Below are 24509 nucleotides of genomic sequence, written 5' to 3'. Positions count from 1 at the left end.
GTTATTTCCTTGTCCAGCAGGAACTCACGACTGTACTGTATACTCCTGACTGTACTATCGGTTCGGGATGTTTGAAGTGAACTAGACGAACAAACGTTAAAAACACTCAAACGCTAAAGACTCGGGAGACATAGGGGCCGCTGCTGCTGTCTGCGCTGCCATCTTGCAGGTCAATGCTCAATGGGTGACAAGTCCGGTGCAACATGGGTCCTTGCCTTATCCTGCTGCAACATGAGGTGATGGTGGATGAACGGCACCACAACGGGCTTCAGGATCTTGTCACGGTATCTCTGTGCATTCAAAATGCCATCATTAAAATGCACAAGTCGGTTACTGCGATGAACTGCAGTCAGGTCAAGACCCCAGTAAAGGACGACGAGCATGCAGAAAAGTCTAAGATCTTTGAATTCAGCTCATGTAAAATGGGATCAAAAACAAAAGTTTTGCGTTTCTAATGTTGTTATATACTGTATGCTAAGTGTGCTGCTGTGTGTCCTGCAGGCATGCGGCCCCTGCACTACGCAGCGTGGCAGGGGAAAGCTGACTCTGTCCTGCTGCTGCTGAGAGCCGGAGCTTCAGTCAACTCCCCCTCCCATGATGGACAGATGCCGTTACACCTCTCTGCTCAGTATGGTCACTACGAGGTGGTGAGTACGCACGCACGCACACACACACACACACACACACACACACACACACACACACACACACACACACACACACACACACACACACACACACACACACACACACACACACACACACACACACACACACACACACACACACACACTGTTGGAGTCTGAGTGGTCTGAAACCCACCTCGGCTCCGCGTGTCCTTTGATGAGCTGGTCAGATTATAAAAGAAGGAATTCAAAAACACCAGGATAAGGATTAAACAATCATTTGTTTTAATGATAAAAGGTAACAATACAATACAAAGGAGTACTCCTGCTCTTCTTCCCCTCTCTGAGATCTTACTATCTGGACCGCCTGAAGGAAAAAAGAGACCGGACTAAGGATTCAACAGGTTTATATGCAAAAACAACAGGATGAGTTGTATGGATGCTCCTCCCATATAGGTCATCTATTGGGCGATATACAAACGATGGGCTGTCGTAGCGAATCAGCGCGAGCCAGCCAGGAGGCCCGGAAACAAGAGTCTCTTACGTTTGTGGCAAAACAAACACATCTGGTGTCTGTTGTCTCACATTCCTGCACACACACATTTTCTGCATAGACTTCCCTCTCTGCTCCCCCTCCCCCATCAGTTTAACCCACACACAGTAGATATGTCTAAAATATAGTTGTTTATATTTGGCCAATACAAGCAATACATGTAAATCACCTTAATATCAATAATAACGAGGAAAACATTACCTCTGCTCTCAAGCAGTGAAATAGTAGAACTCTACATAAACATATATAGAGAACACTCACTCATTTCATTATGCAGCCCCCCACACAAATGTCACCTGCTTTCCTCTCTGAAAGCTATGCTTGGATAGGTTTTAACCATCCTTGTCCCATGACCTCCCCAGGAGCAGTCAACTAACAAAAGTTAACGGTTCCCATACCCTCAGGCCCTCTTTGAACTTCCCTCCACCCGAAGTCAGCCTACACGGAACGAATACACCCAATGACAATTCAGGCCTCTTTATGAGCCTTGCAGGAAATGAATCATTAACCCACAAGACTTCAACCGCACCATATCTGAGGAAGATCTCTCCTGGAGCTCCCCTGTTAATTGCAAAGACCATTGATGATTAACAAAGAGACTCAGGGGCCTCTCTTGATATCTGGAAACTGCAACAAGACTTTCTGAAAAATACTTAACGGGTAATCTTTACATTACATACTCACAAATAGCCAAAAAACCACCCTTTTGCTTATACATAAAAGTGGAAGAAAAGACTATTGCGCTAATCTACTTTTACTTAAAAAGGGGACATTGTTTCAGGAATATATAAAAAACCTCTATAACTAAGAGGAAAAAATGTACTTTGTCCATTCAAATTTAACATACTTCTTATATATCAGGTGACATAATAAAATGAATATACCAGAAATACGCTGTATTAAACTTTCTGCTGTAACACTTTACTTCAACACACACACACACACACACACACACACACACACACACACACACACACACACACACACACACACACACACACACACACACACACACACACACACACACACACACACACACACATACACACACACACACGGGCACCTTATATCCCTAGTCCTCCCCCTGAAATCTACTCCCTTTGTGTCCAAGCCTGGATTGTCCACCAACAATAGCAATGACACCTTTAAAGCCATGCTGCAGGTTATCGTGCGTCATCCTTTGCTCCTGGAATTTCTTAATGGACACACACCTATCCTTTCATATAACCCATATAGAGACCTGGCCTCTTTAGTACAACATCATCAAACACAGTAGACAATACTAAACAGAGTGAAGCTATCATATGTTCTGCGTTCTGCTCAAAGACAAACACTGACACACACTGAATGTGTTGCATGGCCCATGAGGTAACATCGCTCTCTTCTCCTCTCTCAGTCTGAGATGTTGCTGCAGCACCAGGCTAACCCCTGCCTGCTGAACAAGGCTCAGAAGTCTCCGCTGGATCTGGCCTGCGAGTTTGGGAGACTGAAGGTAAGAGTGAGTGTGTTCCGTGCTCCGTGATGCTACAGGGACTCAGCCTGCTCAGCTCATCCGGGGAACATAACTTGAACTCTGCCGTGTTTGTTGTGCTGGTGCCTTGTGGACTATTCTTCATGCTTATATCGGACTATTGTGACTCGCTCTGCGGTTAAAACAGACGGTGCATGAATGCGGTTTTGCGGTAAGTGAAATGAGTACTTTATTTATGTGTTGCTTATGTTTTAAGTCAGCTAACATTAATGAATGTTAAGGCTAGCTACCACTCGCTTAGCATGTAAGCGAGTGGTAGCTACATCTGTGCTAACGATGCTAATCGTAGCCTCCAAGTTAAAACGTAATAGAGAAGTGTTAAAGGTAGGGTAGGTAAGAAAGGAGAAACTGGCTCGAGTGCGCTAGAATCTGAAAGTACGCAGCCGAAAATAATCTATCCCTTCCTTCAGAGTACCTTACAGAGTCCCTCCTCCAACACACACGAACGCGCACATGACCAATAAGGGCATGAGATAAGTTTGTGCACAGGCTGACAGGCAGCAGGCCATACAGTTATTTTAGCCGGGCCGGCTCAAATAATTGGTCGTGCTTTTTACAGCGCCACGGCTTCCACAGATGAATTTTTTTAATGTATATATTGTCAAAGCATTTAATGTATTCATTGCTATCGGGATGTTAAGAGCATTCCATTGAATATAACAAAAAGTGAATTACCTACCCCACCTTTAAGCATTAAGTGGGATAATACTGTAGAATAAACGGCTTCTGTTTGAGGTTGGTAAAATAAGGTCATCCTTGTAAGTTAGAGAGATATTTTATTAGTTAGGTAACTTTAGGCATTGCTAAGGTTAATTTAAATTCGCTAGGCTGAAGACTTTTCTTTTTGCCGCTGTTTTTAAATGAACTATTCATATCTTAAACTGCACTGTAACTTTTATCCTTGTACTTTTTCTTTTAATGTTTAATTGAACTATTCATATCTTAAACTGCACTGTAACTTTTATTCATGTATTTTTTCTTTTAATGTTTATTTTATTATCTTTGCTTTTTAATAACTGTTTTTAAATGCCATTTTCTTAATGTCTTTCATTGTTGTAAAGCACTTTGAATTTCCTTGTGTTGAAAGGTGCTATATAAATCGACTTGCCTTGCCTTGCCTTGCTATGATCGATTGTAGACAAGCTAACGTCAACGTAATTTTGAAGAGCGGCCTAGTGTATGTGAAATTAACCTCACTATAAGATGTGTGAATATTACAAATAATATTGTCATATTTCAAGATGATTACTTAGATACATATTACGATATGGTTGGTTGAGCTGGAGTTCATTATTGAGGTTACACGTTAACGTCACAGTCATATCTGAAGAACGAACACAAACCTGGTTATTTTTATTAATTGTATTACCAAATTGGTATTAAATAAATAGTCAGCATTGGTAACACCAATGCTGATAAAGTAAACTATTTTATTTGACTATTTATGTCTGGGAGAAGGTACTGTACCCAGTTCCTATGTTCGGCAGTTATAGACTGGGCTTTCTTGTACAAGAGAATACAAAAAAATCAATATGAACCATTACTGTAAAATTATCCTTAAATGATGTTATACAATGCACCTAATAAACAAGTATGGCATTTTGAAACATGATGTGCAACCATTTTTACTGTAATTTGTGTGCATTTTGTTTTTAACTAAGATGATGTTATGATTTATTTTGTGTTAGTATGCACGTGGACGCTTTGGACACACCTGAAGAAGGAAGAAATGGGTCTTCGGAATGATGGGAGTTAAAGACAAAAGCGGAGGTGTTGAAACTAGTGGAGAAACGATCAAGATGCCACCATGTCCCTCTGATTAGACGGCATGTTAAGTCAGGAAGTAGCATTATTAGTGATGAGTGGAGGGCATGATGAGTGGAGGAGAGTGCTGAGTAACATGGGGTACAACCACTTAAACCACAGCAGGTGGTTTGTGACTGGCAGTCATACCCAACATAATGAAAGAGCTTGGTCGACCGTCAAAGGACATATCCGTAGACTGAGAGGAAACCGTACAGAGAGTTTGTTGGAGGAACACCTCAAGGTTCTTGAATGGTCATCTTGGCTTGGCTCTGCTTACCCTGATGGACTGCTTGGACGCTTGTTCAAGGATATACACAAAGCCTTTCCAGTCTTACCAAGTCTTTAATTTATAATAATAATAAATGGTATTTCTATAGCGCTTTTCTTGAACCCAAAGACGCTTTACATTTTGAGGGAGGGGAGACAAACAAGGACAGGCAAAACAAAAAAAAGTTAGGAGAGGGGGGCGGGGCTTATGGATATACAGAGTTGAAGAGGTGGGTTTTGAGGCGGGACTGGAACAGGGTGAGGGACTCAGACTCACGGAGGTCTTGGGGGAGGGACTTCCAGAGCTTCGGGGCTGCACTGTAAAAATAAATAGGGTGTTTTAACTTATAAACACAAGTTCAAGGGCGGCCTCATATATATGAGTTGACTTAAAGTAAAAATGTACTTCAACTCACAATGTTAAGTTATACAAGTTATTTTACTAATGATCATTCATTGTTATAACTTAATACTCTGAGTTAAAGAAACTTACAATTTTACATTATAGATTCAAGAAATGTTCATTATCTAGTCAAATCAACTTTAACTTCTACCTTATCTTAACTCACAATTCTAAGTTAGGATCACTTTATCTATATTTATACCGACTGACAAATTCAAGTTATGTTTTCAAGCTATTTAACTTACATTTTCATGTTAAGTAAACTAGTGTTTTCTATTTCTAACATCACCCAAATGTATATAAAAGGAGATCAAGGCTTGAAGTTACTTCAGATGCTGAAATATTTTTCTTTTTCAAGTATAAACATACATTATACAACAGATATACATACAAATCAAAACATCTAATGTATGTTATTAATTTGACAAATAGGACCGAGGGTGCAGCACAAACAGTACGAAACAAATAGAGAGCTTTTTGAACAATTCAATTCAAAAACCTTTATTTATCCAGGTGAAATCCCATTGAGATCAATGATCTCTTTTTCAAGGGAGACCTGCAGAACAATAAGTTATTTCTGAACATCAGCAGGAGAGGACTCTTTCAAGACACTAGTAAATACTGAAATGAACATTAAATGTCCTCTTAAAATGCAAGTTTCTTCGTGACACTTCCAACATAAATGGAATTCTCACTAACCTAAAACATTTACATTTTTTTAAAAACATGTCACTGTAGAGGCACAAAATACTTGAACATACAAATGAACAACACCAAATTGAACTCTCTGATGATCTACCTCCTACCTAGTTTGTTTTTTAGTCCATGTATTTTGGCAGAGGCTTGGTCTGGCTGTATCTTCATAACAACCCTCTGGAGAAACTCAAATGAACATTTAATTTCCAGAGGATACTGAAGATTTAAGCAATATATTAGTCCAAGAAGCATCACAAAGCCGCAAGCCACATCTTTCAGGTTGTGGAGCACAATTGTCTCCTCGACCACAACTGCCACATTGAATATCTGCTGAGGAAAGGAATCCCGTTCACCTTCGTAGCCTATGAGTAGACAAACTTGCATCACCTTCATGGCTTCCTCGAGAGTGTTTCCATGAGCCTTAAAAAAAGAGAAATAAAAGTGAGCAATAAAAGTATCAAGTACTTTTTCTCTACAAAGCTTATTAAGAGACCTCTGCTATTAACATAGAAGCTACAAACTACAGTTCACAGTGTACAAGTGCAATGTGATGGAACATCATTTCAATTGCCTCCTTTTTCACAGTTTGAGCTATATATTTATTTATATTATTTAATGGTTAAACGTTTATTTTCTTGCTGTTTTTGTTTATATTAAATGTATAATTCTTTATTGCAATTATTTTAGTTAAATGAAGGTAATTGTAAACATTACTTTTGAAGGAAACTTTGGGCACAGGGTGATTTGGGTTGATTTATGTTAAAATGTACAATTACATAAAGTAATTAAAGACAGTTATGATCTTACATCACACCTCCTGATGACATTTGCCTGATTTTGGCCAGACATGTACGGTAGTGTGATAGTCCCAAGAGAGCAGCAGTCCTCCTCCTCTCATTTGTGTCCTGCAGGAAATGCAGTGGGATATAAACATTTGTAGCAAACAAATGGTGACTAAATGATGGTCATCAGCATCTCCACTTACATCTTTCTCAAGGCAGTCCAAAAGGCCTTTTAGTGCCGGCTTCTTTCCAGTCCTGGATGCACCTTTGTAGACCTCCAGCAATGTTGGGGCCAGGCCATCAAGTCCATCCAGAAACGATGACAGCAGGTCCGTAGTGACAATTCTCTGGAACTCTGCCTGAATCTGAGGAGACACAGACATATAGAAAATATTCTACCAACAGTCTCATGCATGTGCAACTGTGCATGTTGCCTTCTCATTGTAACTGGAAAACCTGCACAACTTGCAAGTCCACTTCATCCAGTTGCAGAAAAACGGAAATCTTTGAAAATCTGTACCTGTAATAGAGAACACACATTTCGGTACATTATGAAGCAGGCCTTAATAAAGTAATAAGAACTGAGAACATGACAAAGAATAAGATGCACACAATTACAACAGTTACGTTGCCCATAAACTACAAGCCTTGGCTTTCACAATTACAATATTATCCCTGAATTAATATGATAAAGACTTAAACAGTGCATCATTTAAATAATTAAACAACTTGAAATGTTCATCTTTGATTGATGAGGCATATTCAATCTAATAAATTCATGGGATGCATGTAATAATAACAGGGAAAGGTTAGTGTGCATCCACATAGAGCATTTTTGTGTCGAACTCGGTGGTTCACTTGCTGTATATCGTAAAAAAAACTCATGTCCCTGTTAAATGCTTTCAATTAATGAAAACAACTATGAGACCGGGACTATTTTCACCGGGCAGGAATATGTCATCACTACTGCCATGTTAAGAGGCCATGGAAAATTCCAGAACATCACAACTCACACTGTTCAGTCAAATTGACTTCATACAGGGTTGCCAATGCTCACGCATTGAGCGTGAGAGTCACGCAATTAACCCATATCTCACGCACTCACGCCACACTTGTCTTTCCTCACGCTAAGTTTTCGTCCAAAATAAATGTATATAAAAATAAAGTGAAGGAACAGCAAACCGAGCGGTCTACGAAATGAGACGGTCTTCTGGCTTCGTTCAGTAAAGTTGGAACATATTGGGAGATTCTGATTTCACGGATCAATAACTCATGAACAAAACGTTATTCAGACACAAATAACGTCTCCTAAGTACCGTGGTAAGGTTGACAACAAACTATAATCACATTTTGATTAAAAAAAAAAAAAAGCCAATACGCGCCGTCCTCCGAGCTGGACACATTACATTGGTCTCTATCCGCAGCCGGAGAAGAAACGAGTGCTCAGGGACCGTCTGCAAAGTGCAACTCCCAAAAAAGAGAATACAATAATATTCAATCACTATTATACAGCTTATTACTACCAAACTCACTACACACATCAATAGTCTCCTGTGTGTCATACTACAGCAAGGGGTTTGGAAGAATATGCTTTTGAATAATTTTGGGGAATATTTATAATGTAAATCTTCAATACATATAGTGATTTGTAAAATATCCATAAAGAAAAAGAAAATCTGTTTACAGTTCTGTTTCATATGGGTGTTGAGAGATGTATCCATAAATTAATTTTGCTCTCAAAATGCACCAGGTTGAGGTTGCGGACTGGGACTAAAAATCAGCCCGGGAAACTCGACCGGCCGACCGGCCCAACCCGGTAACGCTAGTCAATAGTGAATGAATGGGAAACCCTAGTGTGTTGTTCAATACATTTGTAACACTGTGAACGTTTCTTTTTTCGGTTCACCAAAAAAAAAAATCTCACTCCAAGCTGAACTCAAATGTTGGCAGCCCTGCTTCATAGAATGTAGAGGTCATTGAACTGGATTACAGAGCTGAGTTGAAATAATAACAACTTATGAAATTAAGTAGAAATTGCATAAATTGATATGTTAAGTGAAAGTTACTTAAAGACTAAACTTACAATAACTTAATGATCAAATCCTTTTTTACAGTGTGCCACAGAGAAGGCTCTGTCCCCAAAGCTCCGGAGTTTGGCCTTGGGGATGGAAAGCAAACCGGCTGAGGTGGATCTGAGGTTGGGGGTTTTGCTGAGGGTGGATTTGGAGCCGATGAGGAGGAGTTCAGTTTTATTGCTGTTGAGTTTGAGGAAGTTGTGTTGCATCCAGGATTTTATTGCAGTCAGACAGGATTATGTCTGAGAAAAGCTTTTATGTTTAAATATGTGTATCAGTCTTTTAAACTTTTAAATTATTTTGATTCCTAATTTTCTTCATGTGTGAATAAAATGTTTTGCTTGGTTCTGTTGCATCTTACTTTGCATTTCATGTGAAAAATGTGTATTAGGTCAGCGTGAATGTTATAACTCATTCATAAATGGACATGTGCAATTAAAAACAACGCACCCTTTCAGTAGTTATAAATGTTAGTGACTCATCAATAGATGGTGATGTGTGTCACACTTTACAATAAGGCTCCCTTTTACCAATTATAAATGGTAGTAACTTATTCATAAATGGTCATAAGAGATGCCAGGAAACATCAAGATGGATGGGGGAAAATCAACTCAGTGAACAACAGATACCAAGGATGCTGGCTGATGAAGAAGACAAAGTAAGCTAGCTAGCCAATCTAAGGCTTAGCAATACAGATACATGGGCTCACTATTTGGCAAGCAACCGGTCACAGTTGTCCTGTTTATCTCATGTCTTCATCCATCCATCTTCTCCCGCTTATCCGTGGTCGGGTCGCGGGGGTAGCAGTTCCAGCAGAGAGCCCCAAACTTTCTTTTCTTATCTCATGTCTTATACAAGCTTATTAATTATTTATAAAGTGTTCACAACCTAAATGAATTACAAACTATTCGTAAACCCTTTATAAGGGTAGTCTTATTGTAAAGTGGTACCGAAAAGTTTAAGGATTACCAAAGGCAAACAGCAAATCATCCTAGTAGCTGTTGAGAGTTTGGAAAGTGGGGGTGTTTTGGTGCTGTAATAACTTTATTCTTGTTCTGCACCGTACACACTGTATAAATGTCAAAACTTTAAATGTCCTTCCTTGAAGTTGTTACGGACATACATATTTCTTGGGAATTAGAGACAAAATCTCGAAGACATTTTTTTTTTTTATTTGCAACACCCATTTTTCCCTTTTTGAATGTGGATGGCCTATGTCAATATATTTAGTGACCCAGCTTTAGGAAGTTTGTCTGTGTGAAAGGAAAGTCAGCTTTAGTGGATACACACACACACACACACACACACAAATACACCGTAATTCTTCTGCCTGTTAAATGTTCTCTCGTCTGGTCTGAGTTAGCTGTTTAGATGGGAAAGAATAGAAAACTTCGGGCTGTTTTTGTCAGCACTCACACTTTGTGAGTGTGTGTGTGAGAGGAGCTGAGGTATCTTTAGACAGATGCTGAGTAGTGGATAACCCCCTCTAGCTACAGCCTATACTGTATATACTGTAAGTCACCAGATATATTATTTAAATCCATACCTTTTTACCACAGCACCTAGCATGGCTTTTCTTATTTAATCAAACATTACTGCTGTAATTCTTGCCCTGTTTCTGCCACTCCTCTTTCTTCACTGCTCACACTTCATCTTCCCCTCGGTGTCTTTGATTTATGCTCAGGTGACTCAGTTGCTGCTGAGCAGTAACATGGTTTCAGCACTGTTGGAAGGGGGGGCAGGGCAGGAAAGTCTGGACTCTCCCCACACCACCCCCCTCCACTTGGCAGCCAGGAATGGACACAAATACATCATCAGGTGAGCTCACAGCCAGGAGATGTCGCTGATAGAATTCCATCACTGTGTCTTTCTCCTTGCTGCCACACATGCTTGTTTTAACCCTGTTACTTTTTGTAACGCTATCACTGTTTCTAAGGTTAGTGCCTTTACAACTATAGCCGCATTCACACTGCAGTACTTTCCCTGAGGCAAGATTACGCTGACGTCACTTCGTCTTCTTCTTCTCTGGGTTTACTGGCAGGCCGCAAAACCACTTCACGGCGAGTACAAACAAAAACGAGAGAAGAAGAACTACACGGGGGGGGGAGGGGGTATAAAGCCCACCCGCTGTATGAGGCGTTTGTTTACTTTCCGACCTCAGACATGATGGAGTTCATAAGGGTAATTTACAAATAAAATACCCCATTATAACAATGGACTTTATCTATATGTATTTATTATATATTACCCCCTCAGGCTGATTTTGGAAAAGGACATTAACCCTTGTTTGGTGTTTTTCCCTTATTTATCTAAAACAAATGACATGATAAATGACTTGTGTTTATGTGTGTAAGACTTGTGTTTCTGCCCCTGCCATTGCTGCACAAGGTTGCAACATTGTAGATACATTCAACCACCGACACCTGTCTGCTCTCACATTCTTCTATTCTGCACATTTGGGGTGGGACACAATAAATAAAGCTTCGCCAGTTTGTTTGTTTTATTGCACAGTCAAGACATAACAATAAGGCATCACGCTGTTCTAGGTGTGTCGTATGCATGTAAATTGAAGTTAAATAAAAGTGTGAAATGTAAAATAAAGTGTAAGTAGTTTCAAAACAATGTAACAGTGGTAATATATATAGCAGCAGACACACCTTAGTGCAAGTTAGGTGTCGGTATTAAAAAACAGTGGCAATATATATATAATAACAATAGAAAATCGTTACCACTCTTATTATTGTGGTCTTTAATTTTGTTATAGTCCTGTCTGAGTTTCTTTATTTTTACCCGGCATCCGTGTGCACTGTGCACGATTCCCAGCTCAAGTAGCTTTTGCGAACATCGCTAAAAACATTTGGAGTTGGGAACTGCTTTCTGTAGAAGCTGCTGCATCCCGTCCTCAGAGTAAATTGCCAGACACTTCCTCACCATTCCACCGCTCCGGTGTTGTAGTACGTGTGGTCATAACTGCTTTAAAGTACAAAAAAACTACTCGCTCAGGTGTGGATGTGGTTTTGTAGCGAGGAAAGAAATGGCTGCCTAACAAAGAAAAATCTGAGTCTAACGGGGCGTGGTTTGCAATTCGCCCAGCCAATAGAAATAGAATATAAATTGGCACTCTTTTATCACCAGGTTCGTACCACCTCTCTAGCAGGGACTGAAAATGGCCAAAAGAGTTCCCGGCACTGAGTAGTCCCGGCGGTGAGAACGCGACATTATTGGTACTAACGGAACTAAAGAACCAAAGTACCAGGGAAAGTCCTGCGGTGTGAATGCGGCTTATTACTCAAGTTTCACTACTAGTACTCCAACTGCAGCTTTTCTTTTACTGCCACCACTATCAACTTTCTAGAGCAGTCAGTGATCATATTATCAGTGCTACAGCCTCTGCTGCTGCTAATGCTAGAGGCTCCACTATTACTACTGCTGTAATATTCTATATTGGTGCAACTAAAATAACTACTACAACTATTTGTACTACTACTTCTACTAGATAGATAGATCTTTAATTTGTCATTGTACAGGTACAACGCAATTACAATAAACTCAAGGTGCCAACACGCAACAACAAGACAATATAAAAACAACAAGACAATATAAAAACAACAAGAAAAAACAATAAATGGGACTTAAAAAAAACTACGACTACTACTACTACCACCTTGACTCTCAGAGAGGATCCGATTTCCTGTTCCTCTCTGTCCTCCTCTCGCCTGCTGCTGTATTGCAGAGTTGAATAAATATGGAGGAGAAAAGGCAACTCTTCCACATAAACAGAAATGTAGAAAATCCCTGTATTAGCCAACAAGTTTACTCAGCAGAATATGGCTTTGATATCCCACCAAGGGATTTACGTCTATTCAAGACATACTAATGCAGGAGACTTAAGGCTGCAGAAGCTGTCAGTGTCAGAGCTGAAGGTAACATTTAGTCCCAGGCAAGATGTGAAGGCTTTGTTGTTCATTTAGTACAAAACAAAAACAAGGTCTCTGTTTTTAATGATTTATATAATAAAATGTATCACTGAAAACTCTATGTTATACTTCATGTGCAGCAATTACAGTTTATGTAAATCTCTGCTGAGTGGGCAGGACAGAGACAGAGTCTCAGTGCTGGGGAGGAAAGGAAGACAGGCTTCACTCAGTTCATTTACGGCTTTTTGTCCATTTTTCCTACCTGTCTCCAAGAATGAAACCATACTCTTAGAATGCCAGGACTTTTTCTTCATAGGATTGCACATTTATTCTTGTGATGATGAAGTATCAGTTTTACACAAAAAAGTTAGTTTTGCTACTAATTGACCAAAATATTTGTAATATTTCAGTTCAAAAAGTTGTTTTTAAATGTACATTTATTTGTATTTAAAAAAGAAAATATTTATGAGCATATTAGTGCAAACATTTTGTATTATGAGTTTGACAGTAACCTTACTTGATAAACTAGTAATGATGAAATGATGAACTCGTAATATATTTGAATACATTATTACTATTACATTATTACTATGCATCCATGCATAGTTGAAAACATAAGAACTAAACTTCCTCAAGTACTTCCTCAAGTATAATTTTGCTATATCATAACTTTATTCTCTATATTTTAGTTTTGTGGTTTTAAAACTCTGTCCTAAAGTCTTATTATATGGAAAACTGTCTACAAGTTTAAGGAATTTATTTTTAATTAAGTCCCATGCTACTTGTTGTTCAGCATGTAATTGTTGGTGAGCATTTCGTTTTTTATTTGTCAAACCCTAACTTGTTTGACAGTTTATAGTTTACAGTTATATTGACAGTTATGGAAATTTACAGCAGGAAAAAAGAGAGTTATTGCAGAAGGGTAGCATCCAGCAGACATAACATTGCATTGAGATGACACTTGTATTCAAAGCGACTCACAGTGCACTCAATCACGAAGATACAAACTCAGAACAGCAAGAAACCTGCAGGTACATTCACTTAAAATAAGCCAAACCATAGAAAGTACTGGTGCATTAGTTTCAAATGAGCCTCATTTTTGAGCATGTGTAACACCACACCGCTCCAACACATTGTCACTCCCTAAACGTCCAGGAACGACGCTTGGTCAGTGACCCCGTGGCGTGCAGTTGGGACGCACCGAGGCTCCTTCAGCTTCATAAACGGACGCAAAGAGCTTTCAACCGATTGCAATGTCAAATCAAATCAAATCAAGTTTTATTTATATAGCACATTTATAAACGATTTTTGGTGGAGCCAAAGTGCTGTACATATAATACAATTAGCCTACAGTAGAGACACTTTACAGCAAATACAACAGCACAGATTGTTCAGAATATCAGTATGACAAAAACGACACCATCTGTCCTTAGACCCTCTGTCCTTAGACCCTCTGTCCTCAGACCCTCTGTCCTTAGACCCTCACATCGTACAAGGAAACACTTCCAGAGAAAACCCAGTTTAAGGGGAAAAAATGGGAGAAAGCTCAGGGAGAGCAACAGAGGAGGGATCCCTCTCCCAGGACGGACAGACGTGCAATAGATGCCGTGTGTAAATCGAAGAGATAATACATTTGACAGCATATAGACCGAATGTTAGGAAATGCATGTGTCTGTAATAAGAAGATGAATCCACGAGGATGTCAGTTACAATCCTGTGGAAGCCATCAGGGAAGCAGCATGACGAGACCCAAGGCAGGACCGCAGAGACAGGTTCAGCCACGACCCGAAACGTCCACGACTTAATCCAGAACTCAGGATAGAGGATTCAGGACACAGGACTACAGCAAGAGGATCAGCCTCGACTCCGGATCCCGGCGTAGATATAGATACAAAACAAGAACAAAGATTTGGCTGGGTTAATCGGAACAAGAGAATACACAGACACAGACAGAGAGGGAAAAGGTCATTGGATAAAAGTTATTCTTGATAACCCTCTAGAAAGATCTCATGAACTTCCCCACTCAATCTATCAAGACCCGAGCAGTTCTATTAGAAGTGCAAGGTAAAGGCACAGGCCGGCGCATACCGCTCATGGAATCCCTCACCATATGAACTCTGACCCCTCAAGTGTACAAGTGAAGAGACACCATGTGTCAGCTCCTTTTAGAATAGTATTTCTTCTCTTCTCTGAGAAACAAGGGTATGAAAAGAACAGCCAGAATCAGAGGAAGAGAGGCACAACGTGACTACGTAAATGCACTCTCCTAAATATTAACGAGTAAGAGGTGAAGAAACACAAAGCCAGAAATTGAAAAGAAAAGGCACCATCATGCTTCCCCTTAGAATATGGTGGAAATTATGAAGACCCAGATTATAAAGAGGGGACATGGGATACTAGTGAAGAGGGACAACAGTGAAAAGGCCCAACGTACTAGCACTCTCCAAAGAGACAGAAAGTCAAAGTATACGCCGAGAGGCACAACGTGACTACGTAGATGCACTCTTCCGTGTAAATTAGTTCAAAGGAAAGGGGGTGAAAAACTAAACTAATCAAAAGAAGGAAGTAGAGAGGCCTAAATGCCCTCTCCTAGTTTCAGTTAAAGGAAAGAACTGGGGAACAAACAAGTACAGGAGGAAAGGCCCAACGAGTCAACGTCAACACACTCTCCTAGAATAGTTCAAGGTAAACGAGGTAGGAGGAATATAGTAAGAAACAGAGCTGAAAAGGCGTCCAAGAACGCTTTCCCTCTAGTCCAGGGTGAAAATGTAGGATAAGAAACAGAGATAGAGAGCACAACAACCTCTCTTTGTCAGATGCACTCCCCCGCCTGGATAAGCGACTCTGTGCCCCATCCCCCTCTACCGGACCTTAGATCCGCAGAGCAGGGTTTCCGCTAGGATTTTTTCTCGCCGGTCAAATGTCCGGGCAGAATTTATTTTACCGGACACATTTGAAAATTACCGGTCATATTTCAATAATAATAATAAGAGTTGTGTAGCAGAGTTTCCGTTAGCAGGTAATTACCGGACTATGAGCAGATATGCTTCAGTTTAAAACTCAGTTCACGGGGCTCATTTTTATATTGCTTCAGTTTATAATCGTAACAGATCGAAAAATTCAGATTCATTTTTTAATAAATTATTCCACAAACAACAAACAACATAATTATTACATTCAAACAAACTACTTGTAGTAGATAACGTACATTATTCAAAAGTTTACATTCACTTTGAATAATAACACGGGAGAAACGGATGCTCTCTTTTCCTCTCTCCCTCCCTCTCTCTCCTGACAGCCCGTCAGATTCTCATGCAGCTCGCTAAACAGAGGGCGGGGCTTCAGGTGATCATGCAGAGCTGCGTGTCTCGGTCAGACTCAGCAGCTGATCTGATCTCTCTCGCGTGTCCGGTTATACTTCACTCCAGGGGCGGATCTACCGGGGTGGCATGGGGTGGCAACTGCCACCCTAAACAATAGCCTTGCCACCCCAGCTGCCACCCCAGTTGGCATCTTTGTTTTGAAAGAAAAGTTGTTGCTCATCGGACATTTATGAGAGAAAGTCTCTAATGTCCGAGTGCAAGTGAATGCAGCACAAGATTCACGTCATGTAACCCCTCCCCCGGTCCTGGCGCGAGAGTGGAAATATGATTGGTGGCGAATTCATTTGAACGGGACGGCGCAAAACGAGAAGCCTTTCGGACTCAAGTAGACTGAAGGAATGAGGTATTTGCGGTCTACACTGACAGAGAAGAGAATGTCAAGTTTGGCTGTACTCAGCTTGAATCAAAACGCACTAAAGCTGTTGATCTTAATAAGTTTGTGAGGCGTTTTGCTGAACAAAATAGGAATCGCCGCATTCAGCTGTAATAGACATGCCAACTTGATGCTCTGCTCACGGATGACTCGATGAGAATAACAAACTGTTAAGATGATGACCTTGTATGCGTGTATATATTTTTTTCTTTGAGGGGGTCTGCCCCCAAAAAACAATTTTAAGTCCTGAAAAAGTAAAATAAGACGGTGTGTGAAACTACACTGCCCAGCCAACAGAAAGTAACCACTTTGATTGAACTAGGCCAGTAGGTAAGGACCTTCCACTGGATAATAACTGCAGCGATGTTTTATCTGAATACACGTTTTTTAACCCTAACTGATGCAGTTAGTCACTTCTTTAATGTTTGTTCTTTCTGATGTAAAGTCAAGGTTGTAACTGTATATCAATAATGATATAATGACTTGTTTTTCAAATTTGAAGGAGGGTGAGCTAGCATCTTGATGAACATTCATCATTAACTCCTCCAAAAAATAAATATAGTTTATTCAATAATAAATGAATATGTGAATCATAACAGTTCTTCACTATATCTGTAAAGCGTCTTTGAGCACCTGTAAAAGCGCTAACAAATTAAATCTATTATTATTATTATTTATTATTTATTTATACAGCTGATAGGAATAATATGATTGTTAATAGTATCATATTCATTCAGACAAACATCGATGAGACAGTTAATTAATGTACTTATTGCAGCAGTCTGCATATATTTGGTACCCCTGCTGGTCTAAGAGTGAGACAAACTCATTCAGTTATTGTTCAGTTAAAATTCATTAAATTACATCTGCCACCTTATATGTAAGGCTTTACTGATGTGCCACAATAATATCACCTATGTGATTGAGTTAAAATATTAATATTGTGGCTTTCCAAGTTAACATTGATTGTAGGGGTGTAACGGTTCACAAACATTTCGGTTCGGTACGTACCTCGTTTGTAGGTCACGGTTCGGTTCGGTACAGCAGAAAAAATGATCACAAAACATTAAAAACATTTTTTTATTATTATTAAACTGTGACTAATGTATTCAAATAAATACAACATATAGTAAAATAAACATTAAGGTGCAGCATTTCGATGAACTGAAATAATCTGTATTTGAACTGTACTAGCACCTAAGCAGCCAGCTTGACATTAGGACTTGCTTGTCATTGTATTTTCATGTTGTTTAAAGAAAGATTAACTTGTCCACATTGCTTGCTGAAATGGCAGATCTGCTGGCACTAACAATGTCTCCTGCTGTGGAGAACACCCTCTCTACGGACAGAGGTAGCACAGCCAGGTAGCGCTTTGCTAGCATGGCAACATAAGGATATTTGGCGTTTGTAATAGCTTTGGCTCGGTCTGAACTCTTTGCGAGTGGTGGAGGCTTACATGCTTGTGGGAGTTGGGTTTGCACTTCAGTCTTTTTTCTTTTGGTACCGGTGATATTCACATTCGGGTGATGCCTTTTCAAATGAGTGTGATGTATTGCCAGCCGCGTAACCAATGTTAGTTGAACAATACCGACAAACAGCTTTGGTTCGGTCCACCTGTCTTTGTCCGTCATCCTTGTACGTAACTGTGAAACCAAAATGTTCCCAAACCGGAGACTTCAATGATGCTGTAGGATTTTCAGCTCAACTTTATCTGCGTTCGCCATTTCCTCAAATTACTGACTACATTTGAACGCATCCCTGTGACCAGCTCTCATAGTATGCCTCTCGTCCAATGAAATTACTTGGTCGCTCTATGATATATACCTGAGATTACTTCCAGAAAGTTGTTCATGTTCTCAATATTTTTACGTTTAACGCTATATTCGTTCGGTACACACGTGTACCGAACCGAAGGGCCCGTACCGAATAATTTCAGTACGGGTACCGTTACACCCCTAATTGATTGATATGATTGCGATTTAAATCAGCATATACTTCTGTCAGGGGATGCCACCCCTCAAAATCTCCTGCCACCCTCTTGCCACCCCATGAATATTTGTCTAGATCCGCCCCTGCTTCACTCGCGTTTATGTCCATATCGATCAGATCCAGCTCTCCTGATCGGCCTTTATAGAGAGCACCGATCAAACTATTAAGAGTGAATATCGGCCGATAATGACCGGCGGCCGATCTATCGGAGCCTCCCTAATTATTACCAGACATTTTGACCGGCGGGTTTTGAATTTACCGGTTTTTAATAAATTTTACCAGCTAAAAACCGGTAATTACCGGCTAACGGAAACCCTGCCGCAGAGGGAGAGGGGAGGGACCAACCCCAAGGGGGGGTTTAAGGTTTTAAAAGAAAACCCAGCAGAGATCCAAAAATGGATGAAGAAGTAATTACAAAACGGTTTATAAAACCAAGAGGTTATTCCTCATATTTCTAAAATGTTCTAATCTAATTCAGGGTTATACCAACTCAGCTCCAAGCAACCAGACGTAGCAACCAGTCAGTCTAGTCAGAATCTTCTCTAAGGTCTCCCCGCCCCCAGCCTACTAATCATAAAAATCTGAAACCCCATAAAACCCCAATAATATTAATAACATTTAATAATATAAAAAATAGTATCAATTCTGTGGATAACTAAATAAATAAATAATTAAACAAAAGCCAGAGATAAAAAGTGAGTTTGTAGACCATGTGTATACATTATGCCCTATGTATTCCCATCGGCGGCGGTATTTGACGCTCATGGAAGCACAGCATCCATTTATGTCGGCGGCTCTTAAAGGCAATGTGAGCGTCCATTCTCATTGGATAACGGAGAATTGTACACCCGGAAGTAAGTATTCCCCTTACTGTCGATTGATTTGACAGTGATATCTGCACTACTCATCGACTAAAAAACACCAGATTATCCTTGTTAATTACACAACATTGTTTGGTTTAAATTGTGTGCAATGCTTTTGTGTTTTTCCCCTTCAATTCAGAGAAACAACTTGTTTTCTCTGAAATGTGGAGAAGAGACTAAAGAGACTACACTACCCACAATCCCCAGCTATTGTTGTGACAACGCCTGTCCGCTTTGCACAGGGTGACAAGACACAGGTGGGACCAATCAGGGGCGGGGCTGACACTGATGAGCACCGGAAACACAGGATGGATGACAGGTGCAAACAATCAAGAAGCCTGGAATGAGAGAAAGCAAACATAAACAACATGAACCTCTCTAGCATTTCTGTCGGTGCACAACAGTACCCCCCCCCCCCCCCCCTCTAGGGCCAACTCCTGATGGCCCAGGCTGATTGTAAAAGTCGTGGATAAGAGTCTTGTCTACGATAAATGAAGCAGCTACCCACCTTCTAGCCTCAGGACCATAACCATTCCAGTCTACCAGGAATTGCTTCCCCCTCCCCCTATTACGGACCTCCATTAGCTTACAGACCTTGTAAACCTCACCCCCTTCAAATAACTGGGGCGGTGGAGGGGGCTTGGAGGCGGGAACAAGTGTGCTCTCACACACCGGCTTGATTTTACTGACGTGACATGTTGGATGCACTCTCATAGTCCTGGGGAGTTGCAAGCGTACAGAGACCGGGTTGATGACTCTGGACACCGGAAAAAAGGACCCACAAATCTCGGAACCAGTTTCTTTGAGGCGACATGGAGTGAGTCCTTAGTGGAAAGCCAAACCTTTTGGCCTGGACTGTAGGAGGGAGCGACCCTGCGATGGACGTCTGCAACAGCCTTCATCCGAGCTGAACTTCGGAGAAGAGACTGGCGAGCACCAGCCCAAACTCGGCGACAACGTCTGATCATGGCATGAGCCGATGGAACCATCACCTCTTCGTCGTTGTTAGGGAAAAGCGGAGGCTGGAAACCATTGACACAATGGAATGGAGAGAGACCTGTGGCTGCCGTAGGAAGAGTATTGTGGGCAAACTCGACCCATGTGAGGTGGTCACTCCAGGTGGTCTGGTTCCGGGAGACGAGACAACGTAGCGTAGTCTCTAGTTCTTGGTTCAGATGCTCCGACTGTCCATTTGACTGAGGGTGATATCCTGATGACAAGCTGATGGTGGCACCTATGAGTCGACAAAACTCCTTCCAGAAAACGGAAATTAATTGCGGCCCCTGTCGGAAACAATGTCATCAGGGAATCTATGGATCCTGAATACGTGATTCATCATGACCTCTGCGGTGACTTTGGCAGAGGGAAGCTTGGTCAATGGGATGAAGTGAGCCATCTTTGAAAATCGATCCACCACTGTTAGGACCGTAGTCTTTCCTCTGGATGAAGGAAATCCTGTCACAAAATCCATCGAAATGTGTGACCAAGGACGTTGGGGAATCGGCAGCGGCTGGAGCAAGCCCATCTTGAATTGAGATGAGGTCTTATTACACGCACACACCGGACAAACTGCTACGTACTCCGCCACATCCTTCATCATGGCTGGCCACCAGAAACGTTGTTGAATCCTGAACATTGTCCTTGTTACTCCCGGATGGCACGAAAGCACAGATGAGTGAGCCCAGTGGATGACCTTGGAGTGAAGAGCCTCAGGAACAAACAGCAGATTGTTGGGACACTCGCAAGGTGCTAGATTCATGCCATTCACCTTTTTAACGTCCGACTCCACTTGCCAGGAAAAGGCTCCGATCACACGGTTAAGTGGAAGGATGGTCTTGGGCTCTAGTGGTTCTGGATCGTAAAGACGAGACAAAGCATCAGGTTTTTGGTTCTGAAACCCGGGACGAAAGGAGAGTGTGAAGTTGAATCTACTAAAGAATAGTGTCCACCTGGCCTGACGGGAGTTGAGACGTTTAGCCTTTCTTATATATCCCAGATTATTGTGATCTGTCCAGACTAAAAACGGCTGCTCTGCACCCTCTAGCCAGTGTCTCCATTCCTCGAGGGCAGCTTTTACAGCTAACAGTTCCTTGTTTCCCACGTCATAATTCCGCTCTGCCGTTGTCAACTTCCGCGATAGGTAAGCACATGGATGCATCTTGTTGTCTTCTACAGATCGTTGACAGTACTCCTCTAATTTCCTTATTGGAAGCATCAACCTCAACCATAAACTGGCACTGGGGATCTGGAATGGTGAGTATGGGAGCTGATGTGAATCTCTCTCTGAGGCATTGGAAAGCAAAGTCCGCCTGGGGAGTCCACTTGAAGGGAACCTTAGGAGAAGTCAGAACATGCAGAGGGGCAGCAACATAACTGAAATTCCTAATAAACTTCCTATAGAAGTTAGCAAACCCTAACAACTGCTGAACCTTCTTCCTGGAGTCTGGTGTGGGCCACTGGGATACTGCACTGATTTTAGCAGGTCCATTTGCATATGATTAGGTGAGATTATGTATCCTAATAAAGACACCTCTTCTGTGTGGAACTCACACTTCTCTGCCTTAACATATAGCTGATTCTCCAGCAGTTTCTGCAAAACCTGGCGGACATGGTTAACATGAGATTTTGCGTCTGGGGAGAAAATCAGAATATCATCCAGATCCACAAACACTGAAATATTCAAAAATTCCCGCAAAACCTCATTCACAAAAGCTTGAAACACAGCCGGTGCATTGCATAGTCCAAAATGCATTACTAGGTACTCATAGTGACCACTCTGAGTGTTGAATCCTGTCTTCCACTCATCCCCTTTTCTTATTCTAACCAAGTGATATGCATTTCTTAAATCTAACTTGGTGAATATCTTGGCAGTTTGAAGCAGTTCAAAAGCAGATGACATGAGTGGCAGAGGATAGCGGTTATTCACCGTAATGTCATTTAGTGGACTGTAGTCTATGCAAGGTCTCAGAGACCCGTCTTTCTTTCCCACAAAGAAAAATCCCGCTCCGGCTGGAGAAGATGAAGGACGGATAATCCCTGATTTGAGTGAAGAGGAGATGTATTCGTCCATTGCTGCTCTCTCAGGTCTCGAAATTGAGTAAAGTCTCCCCTTGGGAATGGGGCTCCCGGTAAGAGATCAATGGGACAGTCAACATCTCGGTGAGGAGGTAGCGACAGGGCTTTGGACTTGTTAAAGGCTTCCTTTAAATCATGGTAACAGGGAGGTACCTTCTGTAGATCAGGATAGTCAGGGTGATCTATAATGATTCTACTAGAGTCTGTTGGTGCATTAACAGGTTGCGAAAGTTTACACCTGCCCATACAATCCTCTCCCCATTCCTTAATTTTCCCTGAACGCCAGTCAATGTGAGGATTGTGGGTCTTCAGCCATGGAAACCCCAAAATAATCGGGTGCTGAGCCGACTCAAAAATATGAAATTGCATGCTCTCAGTATGGTCCTTATTCACAGTAATCTGAATGGGCTCAGTACAATGGGTAACTGTGAACAACAAGCGGCCGTCTAAGGCACTGGCATTAATAGGATGAGATAGCGGAACAGTCTTTATTTTTAGCTGATTTACTACGCCCCAGTCCATAAGGCTTTCGTCAGCCCCTGAGTCTATTAACACACCCTGGTCAATGGTCTGATTGTTAATACAAATGTTTACCTGAGTAACAGGTCGAGGAGGGAAGTCTGCGGGAAACTTGCTCACCAGCGCCCTCCTTTTGACTGGTGAGCACGATCTTTTCCCGGGCATGAAGCGAGTTGATGATCCGGCTGGCCACAGTAGAAACAACAACCCTCCCGCAGACGGTGCTGCCTCTCCTCCAGAGAAAGCCTGGTTCTTCCCAGCTGCATGGGTTCACCGGAGTCATTCGGAAGTGTAGTCCTTTGACGGTCCGGTAACATGGGCTGGAAATCCTCAGCTGGCGGCGCGACCCTCCGAGACGAATTCTGGAAGCTAGGAATAACATCTTGGTTGCGTCGACGCTCCCTCTCTCTTTCCCGAAGACGGTTATCGATCCGGATGGCCACAGCGATGAGGGATTCCAGATCCCGGGGTGTCTCCAGTGGAGCCAGCTGGTCCTTTATCGGTTCCGAAAGTCCCGTCATGAAGGCGTCACGAAGAGCCGGAACATTCCATCCACTGTCCGCTGCTGCTGTATGAAACTCGATGGCATAATCAACCACCTGACGGTTGAGCTGACGTATTTGAAACAGTCTTCTGCTGGCCTCTGTAGCAGGCGATGAGTGGTCAAAAATGCGACTCATAGTCTCTATGAAATCGGCCAATGAGTAACATAGTTCGGTGTCTCTAGACCATTCTGCAGTAGCCCAGACTGCAGCTCTTCCCGTTAAGTGAGACACAATAAACGCCACTTTACCATGATCAGATGAAAAAGCTCCTGGGTTGTGTTGAAAATGCAGATTGCACTGCACCAGAAAGGCTCTGCAATTCGAGGAATCTCCGGAAAATCTCTCCGGAAGAGCCAGCCGTAAAGGGGAAGAAACAGTCTGACTTGGGTAGTCAGCTGGAGTATTGACAGGCAACCTCTCAGCTCTGGAGGACGTCACCGGAGGAGCAGTCTGTTGGTGAGTGAAAAAATGATTCATTTGGACAACCAGTTGTTGCTACTGTGTAGATAAGTCTTCCTGAATCCCGGCCTGGCGTCCTCTCAGCTCTTGCATTTCCTGGCTGACTATGCCCAGCTGTTCTTCGTGATGAAAAATCTTCACGCCAAGTGCTGACAGAGCGACGTGAAGCGTTCTTGGGTCGGCTGGGTCCATATTGGTCAGTTCATTCTGTTAGGAACTCAGACACTTAGGATGTAGGACCCAATTGCACGACCTGGGAGACAGAGGTAAAGTATTTGTAAGATACTTTATTTTCCAATACATCAGTGAACAACAAAAAGGGTAAATATCAATCTCTAGCCGAGATGACAAAAATAGCGAACAAAAAATGAAAGCGCTCACGTAGTGAGGAATGAAACTTTTCACGAGCACAAGAAACATCGACCTGACCATAGCATAAGACAATACGAACTGACAAAGAACACTGGGAGACAGGGGAATTCAAGCACAGGGTGACAAGACACAGGTGGGACCAAGGTAGATATCAAGGTAGATATGGTGCAAAATGCGAGAGCGTGTAAAACCTGATGTGAGCACTTGCAGAAAAAAAATCTGAGCTTGTGTGCATACATTTACACTTGTATAAAATATCCATGTATCTGTGAACC

The 24509-nt window shown here is 41.7% G+C and overlaps 1 protein-coding gene across 1 annotated transcript in view; it reads left to right on the top strand.

Moving 5' to 3' along the window:
• LOC117540965 (caskin-2-like) overlaps positions 1–24509 on the top strand; it is a 173179-nt gene that overhangs the window by 59313 nt on the left and 89357 nt on the right. Inside the window, exons 5-7 of the mRNA XM_034207957.1 lie at positions 502–647; positions 2576–2671; positions 10424–10557. Coding sequence (XP_034063848.1) covers positions 502–647; positions 2576–2671; positions 10424–10557 — 376 coding nt within the window. The remainder of the gene's footprint in view (positions 1–501; positions 648–2575; positions 2672–10423; positions 10558–24509) is intronic.

Source organism: Gymnodraco acuticeps, unplaced genomic scaffold, assembly GCF_902827175.1.
Source record: "Gymnodraco acuticeps unplaced genomic scaffold, fGymAcu1.1, whole genome shotgun sequence".
Classification (NCBI taxonomy): Eukaryota; Metazoa; Chordata; class Actinopteri; order Perciformes; family Bathydraconidae; genus Gymnodraco; species Gymnodraco acuticeps.
Note: the sequence above shows the minus strand (reverse complement) of the source record. Positions and strands in the feature narration are given on the sequence as shown.